Here is a 17043-nt window from a genome sequence, read left to right as displayed (position 1 = left end):
TTTAAAGGGAACCAACCAACCAAAGGGAACCAAGCGAACAATACTGTTAAAGCTATAAATATGTCCCTATAGGCCCCCAGCACTGTTTACGGGCATATAAGTAAACACTTTGACCGTTACTTATATGTCCCGAAAACTTATTTTGTAAAACAACCAATGTAGTCATGTGGGCAGTGCAGAGCGCCTAAATACTCACGGCTGGCTGGAACAAGCATATAAGAGCTGACAGCATTACAAAAGGGCTGACCCCCGACACTCCCAGGGAGGCATACATTTTTTGAACAAATTAGTACATTTTCGGGACATAAAAGTAACTCTCATAGCGCTTATTTTATGCCCAGAAACAGTGCTGAGGAGGAATATAGGAACATATCCCCCCCCCCCCCGTTCCCTCCTCCCAAAGCTTTTTAGCAGCTGCATAAACTGTCCCTATGGTGTGTACGTTATTGGGTCCATGCACTTATGAAAGTGTTAATGAAAGGTGGGTTTCCATAAGCCTGGACAACATCATAAATTTAGTGACGTTTGAACACCTTAAAGTAAGTCTGTGTTGCACCGCAATCAACTGAACACTGTTCAGGATCTTTCTAGACAGTGACAGTTGATTCCAGCTCAATGTGTGCTGCGGGATATATATTTCTTCTAACAATAGACCCTTGCCTGAACTATGTGGTATTAACCTCTACACTACCCAGGACTTAGCTCCCGGCTGCTATTAGTAGGAAGTTAGTGGGCATGGTCCTATCGCAGTGCCCGTTAATTAGCCATTTAAATGCAGCTTTCAAAGCTGACAGCTACATTTAAATGGCTATTGCCCCCATCATTGGTGATCTCATGGGCGGATCGCCCCCCATCCTCCGCACACACACAATGCAATCACGGTGGTGTGATCTGTTCAACTTAACCGGTCGGGCCTCAGCGTTGGAATGACACTGATCCTGGCTCGGTAATCTGTAGATCTCGGCTGCAGCAGCCCAAAGTAATACAGCACTGATCTAATGGATCAGTGGTGTATAATGTATACTGCACTGTTCTCTATGGGTTATATTGTCTTGCAGTTTCCCCTAAAGCATTTAGGGGAAAAAGTCAGTTAAATACTATTATACACTGGTGTAATGGTTATTAGACCCAATTGGTTTATCAATAGTGATATCACTTCACCTGGTGATATCTCCCACTGACTACAGACAAGGGTTACCTTGCTATGCAATGTCACTATTGCCCCTTATTTGGGGATCCAAGGAACCATTAGTCAAAATATGTTATCTTAAAGACAATGCCATACCTGTCCTCAGGTTTGTATTGCAGCTCAGCCCTATTAACGTCAGTGTTTAGCTGCAATATAATGCATAAACCTGTGAACAGGAGCAGCACTGTCCTGGAAGAAAACTGCCATATTTTTTTCAATCCAGTACAATCCCCTTAAATAAATTAAAGAAAAGACTGTAAGGGAATGATGAATATCCTATTTGTGAAGAAATGCATAGAGCGATTTGTACTATTAATAAAACACTTAGGGGTATTATATACTGTAATCCCCCCTAATGTTACACTGACGAAAGGATGCGGATAAATTGCAATGAGGACTGCATCTCTGCTGGATTTCACCTGCTTAGAATGACTGTTTCTTCAATATATTTCCTTTCTTCCTCTGACCAGATGCAATAGCAAAATTACACACTGTATGGTTTAGAGCTTATTAGGAACTGGGATTGTGCGTGACACTTTCAGCTTTCCTGTTGGATGTCATTGCTCCACTCTCTTGTTAAATGCTTGGTTTTCATTCTACAACCTTTCCTCACATCCATCCTCTTGGGATCCAGTAACTAAGCAACCGCACAGTACTCACACTACAAATCTCTCAGGGATTGCATGGCAAATAACCCTCCCATTAAATATTGAAAAACCTTAATGGTGATCACTGACATGCTTTCTTTTACTAGACTTTTTTCCAATTTCCTTTCCTTTTTACTTTCATTCCAAAACTGCAATAAATGCTAAAATATTTACTATACCATTCATTAACATGTTCTTTGAAATGTACACCGGCTACATCTCAATGACTCCTCCAGTGTTTGCTCTGAATTCATTTTAGTAAGAAAAGTGCATATGTTTTGTCACAGGGTTGCATTTTAGGTCTTCGAGCGATGCAGTTTTTCATCTAAAAGGCTGGTTGAATAACAATAGCCACGGTACACAACATTTCAGACAAAGAAAATGCAATGTCAGCAGTAAGTGGCTTTATGTGCTTGCGCAAAGGCACTGGTTAAAATTTCATTTGTAATTAATGTGATCAATAAAATATTAGCATAAATAATGAGATTGATTACCAGTTAAGGTTTGCTTTGCAATATATTATGTATTCAAGATATCAAATGCAGGAAGCCCACTGCCCTTAGAGACCAATCGTGGTCTGCAACTGAATTATTAAATATTGGCTTCTGTGTATTTATGGAATATGGCCAGGTCTGACAATACAGGTCTGGCTTTGGACGTGCAAGTTTGTACCAGATTTTTTGCTTGCATTCAATAGTACTAGTATTATGCTTTAAAAGGGTTCTCTGGTTTAATTAATCAACTATAGGCAATTACATACTATAGCATACTCACCTCGCCAGATCAACGTCAGCACTTTGGTACTCCCCAGTGCCTCTATTTACTCACCCTGCTGATGTGTGCTCTCTGTTGATGATGTTCAAAACACACTTCAGCCTCATTGATTGGCTGCTGTGTGTTTAAAACAACATCAGCAGAACAGGAAGAGCACATCATCAGGGTAGGTAAACAGACACCACTGCTTGATCTGACAAGGTGAGTATTTGTTTGTTTGTTAGTTAAATGGGGCATATGGACAGAATTTTTTTTTTTGTGAGATAACCCTTCAGAGCCCTTAAAGACATTTACCAAGTGTGTATGGTGTATGTGCACTAAGTTGTGCACCTGTATTGGCTCCAGAGCTTAGCCAGCTTTAAATGTGGCTGGGGGTTGCTCTGTTATACAGCTGACAACAGGCTGTCTGACCCAGCAGATGCAATGGTAAATCATCTGAGGGATCTGATTGCCCCACATCACAATTGCAGGGTGCTTTTGGTTTGTCATGGCCTCTGATGGCAGTCTAGTCTAGGAAATCAGAAAGATAATCATACACTGCAATACAGAAGTAATCAATTGATCTTAAAGGGGTACTCCGGCTGGGGTTTTTTTTGTCTATGGCCAGGAAGGAGGTGGATGAGGACAATGACGTCCCCTTACCTCCCCGGTTCCAGCGCCGTGTTCCGCATCGTGCCGCTCCGGTCAACGCTGCCCAAGCGGTGCGATCTGGGACACAGCCCTGGAACTGGGGAGGTAGGGGGACGTCATTGCCCTCATCCACCTCCTCCCCAGCCATAGGCAAAAAAGCCCCTCAGCCCGGAGTACCCCTTTAATTCCCCCAGGACTAAGAAAAAAAAATCAAGACTCTTCCTTCTCCCACTTACCATATAAAAATATATAGAATTAAAAAAATAAACATAATTATGGTCACTGCATCTAAAAATGTCCAAACTAGTAAAATATGATCTTATTTCTCTTACATGGGAAGTGTGTAAAAGAAAACAAATATTTCCTGTTTTTGGTCATTTTAAATCCCAAAAGAATAGAAAAAAAAGTGATTGACAAGTCAGATCTACCCCCAAAACTAAAGCTTGCCCTGCAGAAGCCCTCGCTTTAAATGGGAAAAAAGTTAAGCTTATTAGAATATGGTAACACAAAGCAAATATGATTCCTTAAAGAGAAAAGAAATGTTTTCTAATTGTTTTCTCTTGTATAAAAAAAACTAGATTATACATCTGAGGCTCCTCATTCCTCATTGACAGTATACGTCGGATTGTTGTAAGAGGTTCCCTGGGAGCCGGAATAAAATGTGTTGGGGTTCAGAGGTGCACATTAAAGAGCTCTAGAATTATTGATCTTTTCCACAACAATGTTTTAACAATAAAGTTGACTTAATACAGACATATTTTAAAATCCATATTATAAAACAATATTAGATTACTAGAGGTCTACGATTACAGGGGTCCATCCGAAAATGACCCCTAGAAACCCCATTTGCAGACAACATGTTTATTCTTGAAGCTTTACATCAGGTCTTACAAAGGGCAATTACAGTATGTCTTCCATTATTTACTGTGAGCAACATTTGGCTTCTGAGTGCTAAGAAATACATTTATTCAGTATACACATGATATGTGATTATCTTTAACCCCTTTAAGGACAAAACTAAATTTGAGTTAAAGGTGTTATCCAGCGAAAAGCTTTTTATTTGAAATCAGCTGGTGTATATAGACTTTGGGAGCTGCAGGGGGGGGGGGGGGCGGGGTTGGGGTTGGGGTTGGGGGTATCTGCCTGGGTGATAGCTAGATCGTCTGGGCAGCCCATAGAGGATAGCCCAGACGGCTCATCTTTGCCTTCTATTACACGCCATGATATCGGCCGAATACGGACGATAATCATTCTGTCTAATAGGGCCATAAAGGATTTGTTCTGTTTTTACCTTGCATAACTGCATGAATTGCTGGAGCACAGCCACAGGTGCTGTACACTTGCAGGTTTTCCACATGCAATTTTAAAACAACAGCAATATGGAGCAGAGTTCAAGAAATATCATCCACATGCTGTAGACAATATCTGCGTGAAATCAGTGTGAATGTAGTGTAGATTAGAAATCCCCAGCATATCAATGATTGTTATGAATACACTATCAATTTGTTACTGTTTTTTCCCAGTATTGTGGATCATGCTTTAGTAAGGCTTTAAAGGGGTATTCCAGGAAAAAATATCTTTTCCCCTATCCACAGGATAGTATGGCATGCCATTCAGTTGCCATCCTAGCATTGTAGGGGTATTGTTCATAGGTTGCATCAAGCACCGAACCACCTAAATGCCATAAAGGGCATTGACCATGACATCTAGAATTAAATATGTGGGATCTTAGCTATCAGCCACTGGTGATGGGACTCAGCTAGCGAACCAAAGTTCCCTAACTAGGATTTGTTGCAAATAGAGATAAGCGAAACAAATCTTCTAAACCCAGATTCATTTCGAATTTTGCAAAAAATTTGGTTCCTTACCAAACTGAACTTTCTGCAAAGTTCGGAGGGCAAGATGGCAGCACTCATGTAAAAATAAAATAAATAAATAAACATATTCTCACCTGTGCGCGGTCCCCAGTGTCTCCTAATGGCTCTCTGGTCCCAGAGCCTTCTATGGTGAAGGCCCGCTCAGCTAGTGAACCTGTGATTGGATGAGCGGCTTTCACTCTTGTCTTTAGCCCACTTGGTCAATCACATGCCGTGGTGCTCTCCGAGTGGACTGCATAAGACTTTGCAAAAATTTTACTCGGGAACAGGGCTGTCCGTAGGGTAGAAAGTTCTGCGAAACTTTCTTTTGGCACTCCCCCCCCCCCCCCCCCCCCCACGTCTGTTGATACCCCCTAATAGTAACATAGACTAAATCCTACATCCGACAACCCCCACAATCTGGTGGTGGGAAACTGAAGGATTTAGATATGATAGATTAAATCCTAATACAAGTGCAGCCCCTAAACCCAAGCCCCCTTAACATCCACCTCCGCGGCCATCCATGGCCTTCCTGATGGACGCTCCTGCAGACAGTTGCACACAGGGGTGTAGCTAGGGGTTCAGCCTAGGAGAGGGGCGAGCGAGTCTGAGTGGGCCCCCAACCGATTATGTTACCGATTGGGAACCTCAGCAGGTTACAATGCCTATCTATCTAGCTGGGTGACCGCATCATACTGACTATAATATGCTGGAAAGCTGGGTGACCTCCATCATACTGACTACTATACAAGATGCTGTTAAATCTGAGTGACCTCCATCATACTGAGTACAAGATACTGGAAAGCTGGGTGACCCCATTATACTGTGTACAAGATGCTAGGAAAGCTGGGTGACCTCCATTATACTGAGTACTATACAAGATGCTTTGAAAGCTAGGTGACCTCAATTAAACTGACTACTGTACGAGATGCTGGGAAAGCTTGGTGACCGCCATTATACTGACTACTATACAAGAGTCTGGGAAAGTTGGGTGACCTCCATTATACTGACTACTATACAAGATGCTAGGAAAGCTGGGTGACCGCCATTATACTGACTACTATACAGGATGCTGGGATAAGCTGGGTGACCTCCATTACACTAAGTACAATATGCTGGGAAAGCTGGGTGACCTCCTCTGCCCTGGCAGTCGGTGAAAGGTTCCCTTTAAATAAATCATTACCAATCACATCACAAATGCCATATAATGTTACTAGTCCAGGAAAGAATCCTTCCAGCCAGCAGCATAGTGCAGTGGTACATCAGTGCTGATCACAGGCTGCTGCTGCTGATGGATCTGAGTTCCCCATAGAATGAGCAATAGTCTGTTCCAGCACACTGAGGGATGTGGCTGTTGCTATTTCCCTGCTTTACTATTCCCACTTTAAGCCCAACTACCTATCCTTGCTTGCTGCTCCTCTGCAGGATAATAGATAAACACACTGTGCACTCTGCAAGGTGGGAGCCAGTATCCCACCCGCGGTCGGCGCTGGTGGCGGGGCTTGTTTGCAGGGGGCGGAGCTTCCCAGGACGTACCCGTAACATTAATTTGCCGGGTTCTGAGCCTTAGTGGGCCAGGGAGCGCTTGCTACAGCCTACACATCTAGTAGGAGGAGGGCAGGCAGCCAGCTGGGGGGCGCTGGGACAGACAGCACCTCTAACTTACAGATTCCTACTTTTAAGTTAGGTGTACAGTTCAGGGCCGTTTCTAGGGTCGGGCGAGCCGAGCCACCGCACGGGGAGCCCACAGCTGCGGCACCCGACAGTAGCCGGCCCGCAGCCGCTGCATCCTCAGTGCTTGCCAGGGGATCTGGAATCTAAGTTCCAAATCCCCTGGCCAGAGCGACCTTTAGCTGTGTGTACAGCACGCACAGCTAAAGGAAACAGCAGCCGGGGCAGAGACACAGAGGCTTCCTGTGCAGGCGGCCTCTGTATGACAGGTGGCTGCCTGCACCGGAAGCCAGAAGAGGACGGAGAGACCAGAAGAGGAGCTGGAGGCTGCAGGGGGAGAGGTGAGTATCTGATGGGGGCTATGAGGAGGGGGTGGGGGGAATCCTGCACAGAGGGAGCCCCAGATATGTCCCGATAAGCCCGCCCCCCGTGATAAGCCCCGCCCCGGCACCAATGTTCACAGTTTACCCAGCTCTCCCAGCATCCTGTATGTCAGTGTAATGGAGGTCACACAGCTCTCCAAGCATCCTGTATGTCAGTGTAATGGAGGTCACCCAGCTTTCCCAGCATCCTGTATGTCAGTGTGTAATGGAGGTCACACAGCTTTCCCAGCATCCTGTATGTCAGTGTAATGGAGGTCACACAGCTTTCCCAGCATCCTGTATGTCAGTGTAATGGAGGTCATCCAGCTTTCCCAGCATCTTGTATGTCAGTGTAATGGAGGTCATCCAGCTATCCCAGCATCCTGTATGTCAGTGTAATGGAGGTCATCCAGCTTTCCCAGCATCCTCTATGTCAGTGTAATGGAGGTCATCCAGCTTTCCCAGCATCCTGTATGTCAGTGTAATGGAGGTCACCCAGCTTTCCCAGTATATTGTATGTCAGTGTAATGGAGGTCATCCAGCTTTCCCAGCACCCTGTATGTCAGTATAATGGAGGTCATCCAGCTTTCCCAGCATCCTGTATGTCAGTGTAATGGAGGTCATCCAGCTTTCACAGCATCCTGTATGTCAGTGTAATGGAGGTCACCCAGCTTTCCCAGCATCCTGTATGTCAGTGTAATGGAGGTCACCCAGCTTTCCCAGTATCCTTTATGTCAGTGTAATGGAGGTCACCCAGCTTTCCCAGTATACTGTATGTCAGTGTAATGGAGGTCACCCAGCTTTCCCAGTATCCTGTATGTCAGTGTAATGGAGGTCACACTATGCAGACTTTACTGCACCAAACAGCAGAATTACTACAGTTTGGGACCTTATAGGTGGGAAATGGGAAGGAAGTTTCTGTAAGTGAACTGAGGGGGGGGGGGGGGGGGCGCTCTTTTATCTAGATTCACCCTGTTACCAAAATGACCTAGAAACTTCCCTGGTACAGTTGTCAGTCTGCCAAAGCACCCCCTAGCTGGCCAGGTGTGATGCGCTCTGTGCAATTGCACAGGTAACACACCCCAAAGGCCGGCCCTGCTCAGAAATCTATCAAATATTTTGAATATTTGCCCCAAAGTTCATAGAAAATGGCGGCCACATAGTACATTACATTACAGCAAAAGCAAGGGTGCAAGGGGTTATTATTATAATTATTTTTAAAGCGCCCTTGATTCCAGAGCGCAATACAAGTGATAGGGGGGGACAAACCGAGACATTATTAAATCAAAACACATTACATGAATAAAGTAAATGGCAGACTGGTAAGTGGGTATAGAGGACCCTGCCCACGCCATAATCCCTTGCACCCAGGCAATGGGGAGACATCACACTTTTTCCATATATATATATATATATATATATATATATATATGAAGTCAACTCCTGTACAGTGGACTGAACTTATACTTTTACACTAGCTAAAGGGAGATAGGTAGAAGCTGGGTTATAGAGGCTTATAGAAGGTTGATTAGTATCACTGACAGCTAGGAGATAATGGGATGGTAGTTGTGTGAGCTGTATAGCTGTCAAATAATATAGTTCCTGTCCTGACACTTTGTGTGTAAGTACACACTGTTCACAGCTCTCCTGGGTAAAGTTAACTGGGACTGGGTAAAGTGAGTCACCTGTCAGATGGCCTGTTCTAAAACAGTGTCTAACAGCAGCATATATGTCTTTGCCACTAAAGAAGAAGATGAGACGGTGTCTGCCGACTTGGGAACTGGCTCAGAAGTAGAAAGGACTGTCAAGGTGGATCGCTGGATGGATTACTTCTGCTTCTGGTGAAGGTGTCAAACACAGACCATCAAGCATCTTTAGCAAGGCCTGCACAGGTTGTTGTGGCTTCTCTTCCTCCCACACCTTAGATTATTTTTCTGATGAAAGAGGTACCCCAGGCAACACACCTGGCCAGGTGATGGCAGCAGCCCACCATCCTCGTACCCCCCTGCATAGGGGTGCACTCCACCTCCTCACCGGGTTCAAGGTTGTGCATATAGCCCAGGAGGTAATTCCTCTTGGCAGAGTGGTGACTCACAAAAAAAGAAACAAATCAAACGAATAGCCAGAACCCCACTCAAACTTGTTCACACTATGCAGTTTGCACGCTGCCGTGGCTAACAAACAGACAAAAATAGAAAACTGCCGCAGCAAACTGCATGTGTCTGGACTCATCGTACATACTGCCCCCAGCGTACATACGATTTTTTCATTAAAAAAGGTTCTTAGTAAACCATTTGATCAAATAGAATGTATCAACTCACCACGTTAAGGTGACCCCACAAAAAGCTGGACTCTATACTTAGCTACTGGCCTCTCGGATTATAAATCTTATGGTCCAAGAGAACAAGTAGCTAAGTAGGGTCCAACTATTTGTGGGGTCACCTTAACATGGTTAGTTGGTACATTCTAATTGATCAAATGGTTTGCTGAGAACCTCATTTTTTTTTAAATAAAAAACTAAAAATTCTAGGTCAGGTTTTTATTGTGTGTATGCTGGGGGGAGTATATAAGCCTTGAAAATTGCAGTTTGCTGCAGCAATTTTATATTGTCACAAAAAATGTCCATTTTTGCGTCCCCTCACAGTCATGAACCATGGCTTCTCTCCATAAAAAACACTTTTCTCCTTCTTTGGACCGTTCTGTGGCCCTGGCTTCTCCTGCTCTTCCTTTTCTCTAAACCAAGAGAGGTTGTCCGGTCTCTGTGACAACATTTTGGGATTAAGGCACTTGGAGGGGGCTCAGGAAAGCTTGATTGCCTCTCTGAGACAGCTGCATGCTTAGTATGGCTTAATGGCCTTGGTACTGCTACACACTCCGTATGGCTTGATGGCCTCTTTGAGACACCTGCATGCTTAGTATGGCTTAAAGGCCTCAGTGAGACTGCTGCATGCTCAAGCACGCTTGATGGCCTCTCTGGGACAACTGCATGCCCAGTATGGCTTGACACTCTCAGTGGGACAGCTGCATGCTAAATATAGCTTGACAGCCTCTCTGAGACTTTTAGACTCCAGTCATTTATTTGTGTATCCGGGCCCGATACAGCTTCCCAGTAGGATGGTGGTGGACTGTGTGAAACTGGCTGCTCCTTCCAGCAAGAGTTGACAATGCCGGTGGTGATGTCAAGGGAACCGCTTGCCATTACACCATGTCTTCTTCCTCCACCTCAGGCCAGCCCCTAAAAACTCGTGGACACCGGGGCTCCTCATCCACAACCAACCCCGAAGAATCAGTGGATGCCAGGGCTCCTCACCTTTTTTAGGCTATGTAATAAACACTCATGGACGGCTGGACTCCTGGGATGCACCTCACTCACGATCACGCTGCCAATGTCCTTCCATGCTTGCTTCTGCTGTGGTTTGTCTTACAGGGCTGAAGCACAGGGGTGGAGATGCAGCTTTCTATTATTGTTTAGCAGGCTTTTCTTGTGCCTGTTTTGATGCATTTTTTTGGGGGGGGGGGGGGGAAGGGGCGGTTATGCTGCAAAATTGCATACAGAAACTCTCAATACAGCCACTTCACCCATAGAAAGCAATGTAACAATGAAAAATTCCTAGTGTACCACTAATGTACCTGCCATAGTTTTGTTGCTTTAGTGCGATTTATTTAAGGTTCAGTTTGTACAAACCCTAATTTTATGCCCAAAGTTTGCAAACCAGCCAAAAAGTTTGCTTATCTCTACTGTCAGATGTAGATAACTTGTATAGAGCTATAATGTATTTATAAGAAGCTTCCTCTAAAGATAAGCTGGTAGATACAAATAAGATTTAAAGGGGTTGTCCGACCTAAACTACAAAACACTGCTGGTGCCAGGGCTGCGGGGGACACATTAGTGTGGTATACTTACAGTTGCGGCAAAGTGGGATTGGTAAGTATACCACACTGTTGTGTCCCCTGGACCCCAGCAGAGTTTTGTAGTTTAGGCCAGACAATCCCTATAAAAATGTTCATCCAGTCCAATCTGTTAGCTGCTGTGCACTGATTGGCTGATGGGGACCGACAGGAGCCTCACACAGCCGCGGCGCCGAGCAGCTAATGTCGGGTCGGGGCTGTGGACGGCGGGATGCAGGGGGTTAAAGGGGCTGGGTCACATACTGGCAGCGGAATGAAAATTCCACTGCGGGTATGTGACCACATAAACCTTCAGTATACTAGGATCCGCAGCAAACTGCAAACTTGCAGCGTAAAATCCGATGCGGATCCGGTACGTGTGAAGCTACCCTTAGAACGGGTAGGCTCTGGGTATGAATTAGATATTTGGTCCTTGAGATACATGAGAACAACAATCTGATATTATCTACCAAAAAGTTAGGAAAACTTGCAATTACCTTCTGAAAACTTGTAAAGGTCAGTTATATCAAGTGGTCCATCTCCTCCTATTTCTTTGGTTAATATTTTCTTCCCCACATGAGTTTTGTCAATATACTGAACTTCTTTTGTTCCATCTTTCATTATCTTGGAATATACAATGTCACTGTTAACCTACAAAAAAATAGTATTGGGTTATCTCTCCAAGACTAATGGCTCTACAAATGCAAATGCATATACTATTAATACATGCAGTTGTAGATCACTGTGCATGTAGTAATATTCCACAGCACTGGACAGCGACTGTTGTTACTTCTCAGTCCCAGAACACTACAGTGCATAAAAGGACCAATTTCATAGTGTGGGAGGAAAGCAGAGCAACCCGGAAGAAACCCACATACAAACTTCAAGCAGATGCTGTCCTTGGTTGGATTTAAACCAAGGCCCCAGAGCCACAAGATTACAGACTACTACATTTCTTCAGTTTTGTAACATGCATTAACTTACGAAATTACATCAAACACAATGTTGGTATAGCACCCACAATGCAAAAATTGCAACATCAGAGAAAGTGCGTCACCTGAAGTTACTAGTTTTACTTAAAGTGTACCTACAGTTCGAAACAACAAATAATTACAGTGCAGGAGAGGGCAATGCAATGATTTTTCTAAACTGGTCTTGTACTGGATATAGGTGTCTATGAGATGGAGCAGGATGTTCGTTCTCCTAATGCTTAGCTATGGGCACGAAGGAGCCAAAGGCAGGTCATCCGGTATTTAGATGACAAATCAAAAGTAAAAGTAATTTAGAAAAATAATTACAGTGCAGGGTCCTGCGGTATCAATATTTTTTGTTTCCAACTGGATGTACACTTTATTATTTAGATATGAGAACAAGGATGTACTGGGAGAGGGGTAAAGAATTGGTCTTGAACACTATGGGGAAGATTTATGAAAGGGAGTAAATATACACCGGGTGTAAAATGCCCACAGCAACCAATCACAGCTCAGCTTTCAGCTCTAGCAAAAAATAAGAGGAGCTGTGATTGGTTGCAGTGGGCAGTTTACACCAGGTGTATATTTACACCCTTTCATAAATTTTCCCCATGTCTATCTCAATAAGACACTTCTTTCTATTAGCATTGTATTAAAATATTATTTTATTTTGTCGAGGTTTTTCAAGTATAACAGTACAGGTCATGGTACAAAAATAAAGTAAGGCATTTCGTAGTGCAATATGCAATAAATTGTAAGTACAAGTATATAACACCTATAGGGCACAAAGAACCTATAGTAACTGGAATCACACTGTAATATAGAGGAATAAATCACAAACTTTATTGAATCTATCACAAAAACAACACTAAAAACAAGGACCCGGGAGGTGGGAGACCTCACTACTGGGACATGTAATGGTATAAAGTGCATGTGCATGTAATAAATATTAGGTAGACCTGTCAGCATAAATGCATAATAAACAATAAAGTGCCAGTGCTGCCACAAAAATGCTGTAGTATGCTGAACAGAATAAATACAAAGTGCCCATCAAAATACCACACATGCAGGATTGCACAATCATATAGGTCCCAGTCCGCTGGCCCCCCACCTCACTCCTACGCCGTTCCGCTGCCGCTTCGTTGAGGTCGGGGGCCAGCGGACTGGGACCTATATGATTGTGCAATCCTGCATGTGTGGTATTTTGATGGGCACTTTGTATTTATTCTGTTCAGCATACTACAGCATTTTTGTGGCAGCAATGGCACTTTATTGTTTATTAAGCATTATACCTAATATTTATTACATGCACATCAGGCCCGGATTGGTAATCTGGCGGGCCGGGCAAATGCCAGCTGGGCCGCCAGATTACCAGTCAGTGGGGCCGATGGTCCTGCTGTAAACTTCCATCGGCCCCCTGCAGTGGCTAAGAGAACAGTGTGGCCGGCCGCCGCGCTGTTCTCTCAGCCTCTGCCAGTGTGACTGGGCCGGAATATTCCTCCCCTGCTCCCCTCTGCCTATTTCCCTAAACCTCGCATAACGGAGGTGCCGCACAGGCCGTCTGCTACAGGAAATGACGTCAGCTGTGAGAGAGGAAGTTGTAGCCTACAACTTCCTCTCTCACAGCTGACGTCATTTCCTGCAGAGGATCATCTTCCTGGAGGAGAGAGAGGAGAAGAAGTTGCCCGATGCTGCAGCACTGAGAGGCTGCTGCTGACTGAGGTGTCAGTCAGAGGGGGGCCCGGCACAGCTTGGTGATCAGACAGGACCCTTCTCCCCACCAAGCTACAGCCCGAGCCTGTCATCTGCCCCCTGCTGTGCTGTGTGAGGAGGCAACCAAGTCTCCCTCCCCCTCACAGTGTTTTCATCATCTCAGGGCCGGGACAAAGAGTAGGCAGGGGTAGGCGATGGCCTAGGGCGCCAAACAGCAGGGGGCGCCACCAGGCCGAACCCGGAAGCAGCATACAGGAGCTGATTACATCAGCCCCCTGCCGGGAGATACACAGGTCTGTGAGTCTTCTGCTGCTGCTCCACAGGGTCGGGGGGAGGGGCGGCCTCCGGCTGAAGACATTGCTCTGGCCGAGCTCCCTTTGACAGGAGGCGTCTGACCTGGTGCAGGAGGCCAGCATGGGGGAATGTGCAGCATTATAGGCTCTGGGAGCTGCTCAGCTGTCGGGCCAGAGAGGAGGAGGAGTAGGTGAAGAACGGCAGCCTGCAGACACAGCACATGATGACCAGGAAGTGTCTGCCTGGGCCTCTCCTGTCAGCTGCTCATCACTGCATCATTATCATCATCACCAGCAGACCCCTCCATGACAGTCCCAGGACGGAGAGGAGAGAAAATGCAAGCAACCTAGCTGAGAGGTAGCTATTTTGTGCCTGTGTATGTGTACAGCGACAACATGAGTGTGTGTGTGTACATAAGAGTGTGTGTGTATACATAAGTGTGTGTGTGTGTGTATACATAAGAGTGTGTGTGTGTGTGTGTGTGTATATATATATATAAGTGTGTGTGTGTGTGTATACATAAGTGTGTGTGTGTGTGTGTATACATAAGAGTGTGTGTGTATACATAAGTGTGTGTGTGTGTGTGTGTATACATAAGAGTGTGTGTGTGTGTGTGTATATATATATATAAGTGTGTGTGTGTGTGTGTGTGTGTATACATAAGTGTGTGTGTGTGTGTATACATAAGAGTGTGTGTATACATAAGTGTGTGTGTGTATACATAAGAGTGTGTGTGTGTGTCACACTGAGAGGTAGCTGTTTTGTGTCTGTGTGTATGTGTACATAAGAGTGTGTGTGAGAGTGTGTGTATACATAAGAGTGTGTGTGTGTATTCAAAAGAGTGTGTGTGTGTATTCATAAGAGTGTGTGTGTATTCATAAGAGTGTGTGTATACATAAGAGTGTGTGTGTGTATTCATAAGAGTGTGTGTATACATAAGAGTGTGTGAGTCACACTGAGAGGTAGCTGTTTTATGTCTGTGTGCGTACATGTGTGAGAGTGTGTGTGTCACTCAGAGGTAGCTGTTTTGTGTCTGTGTGTGTGTGTGTGTGTGTTTACATGTGTGAGAGTGTGAGTGTGTGTATACATAAGAGTGTGTGTATTCATAAGAGTGTGTGTGTGTATTCATAAGAGTGTGTGTGTGTATACATAAGAGTGTGTGTGTGTGTGTGTGTGTGTATACATAAGTGTATATACTGTACATAAATGTGTGTGTGTGTGTGTGTATATGCATAAATGTGTGTCTGTGTGTATATGCATAAATATATATACATAAAAATATATGCAACTGGGGGCAGCACACAGGGGATATATATACAACTGGGGGAAGCACACAGGGGATATATATACAACTGGGGAAGCAAACAGGGGATCTATATACTACTGGGGGAAGCAAACAGGGGATATATATTCATATGGGGGGGCGCCATTTGCCTTCTCTGCCTAGGGCACCAAAATTCCTTGTCCCAGCCCTGCATCATCTCCTTCCTGCTCTGCAGTCGGAGGGGCAGGGGAGCACCATGCTGGCTGTGAGGGAGGAGGGCCTGTCAGGACCAGAGAACTAAGGAGCTTAGTGATGAGAAGTAAGTGATTGTATGTGTATGTGTAAGTGTGTTACTATATGGAGTGTTTTCAAGTGTGTAATGTACACAGTATGTGTGTGTACAGTATATAGTGTATGCATGCCTCTAGTATGTTTATGATGTATGTATATGTGTGTACAGTATATAGTGTATGCATGCCTCTAGTATGTTTATGATGTATGCATATATGTATGTAAAGTGTGTGTGGGTTTGTATGTGATATATGTACAGTATATATGTGTGTATACATAATGTATGTACAGTATATGTGTGTGTGTGTGTGTGTGTGTATATATATATATATATATATATGTGTGTGTGTACAGTATATAGTATACAGTATATAGTGTATCATGCCTCTGTAGTATGTTTATGATGTATGAATATATGTATAGTGTGGGTGTGTGGGTGTAGATGTGTGTATAGTGTATACATGCCTCTGTAGTATGTTTATGATGTATGAATATATGTATAGTGTGTTTGTGTATTTGTATGTACAGTTTATAGTGTATACATGCTTCTGTAGTATGCTTATGATATATTGTATGCATGTATGTGCAGTAGGCATATGTGTATATAATTTTATGTTTGTACAGAATGTTCTCATATATGATATGCATGTGTTAAAAAAAAATTGTGTCTTCTTATTCTAACATTGCACATATATTTTGTATATGCAATATGGCAGAATATGAAAAACATTTTTTGTATGAAGGAGATGTCCTAGTTTATAGTCTCCATTGTGTGACAGGGATGCCATGGGTTGGTTGTAGTGTGCCCAGCCCAGGGAATCTGCAGTACACAGCGCTATGCAAAGTGTATACTGCCAGTGTTAGACACATTGCACTGATATGTGACCATACCTGAACTGTAGCATCAGCACAATCTGTTTAATGCCGGCTACACGTATATGTACGTATGTATATATATATATATATATATATATATATATATATATATGTATATGTATGTATATGTATGTATGCACAGTGTGTGCTGGGTGTTTACACCACTGGAATAATCTGTAATAATCTGTAGTTAAAGGGGTAGTGCGGCGGTAAACAATTATTCACAGAATAACACACATTACAAAGTTATACAACTTTGTAATGTATGTTATGTCTGTGAATGGCCCCCTTCCCTGTGTCCCACCACCCCCACCCGTGTACCAGGAAGTGTGGTGCGCTATACATACCGGTCACATGCCGACTCGTCTCCGATCTTCAGTCTGCGATGTCGTCTGACGAATCCCTCCGACCGTCCTGAGTGCCGGCCGCCCTCTTCAGCGTCATCAGATGCTCAGCCGCAATTGGCTGAGCCAAACTGTGCTCAGCCAATCGCAGCTGAGCATCTGATGACGCTGAAGAGGGCGGGCAGCACTCAGGACGGTCGGAGGGATTCGGCCCGGCCGTCTGAAGACGACATCGCTGACTGAAGATCGGAGACGAGTCGGCACGTGACAGGT

At 44.3% G+C, this 17043-nt stretch overlaps 1 protein-coding gene across 3 annotated transcripts in view; it reads right to left on the bottom strand.

The window, feature by feature from the left end:
- Nucleotides 1-17043, bottom strand: part of F13A1 (coagulation factor XIII A chain) — an 86086-nt gene that overhangs the window by 25953 nt on the left and 43090 nt on the right. For all 3 annotated transcript variants that reach the window (XM_069958057.1, XM_069958058.1, XM_069958059.1), the window contains one exon: nt 11515-11668. In XM_069958057.1, the coding sequence (XP_069814158.1) occupies nt 11515-11668 (154 nt within the window). The remainder of the gene's footprint in view (nt 1-11514; nt 11669-17043) is intronic.

Source organism: Dendropsophus ebraccatus, chromosome 2 (genome assembly GCF_027789765.1).
Source record: "Dendropsophus ebraccatus isolate aDenEbr1 chromosome 2, aDenEbr1.pat, whole genome shotgun sequence".
In the NCBI taxonomy this organism is placed as follows: Eukaryota; Metazoa; Chordata; class Amphibia; order Anura; family Hylidae; genus Dendropsophus; species Dendropsophus ebraccatus.
This window is presented reverse-complemented; position numbering and strand designations above follow the sequence as displayed.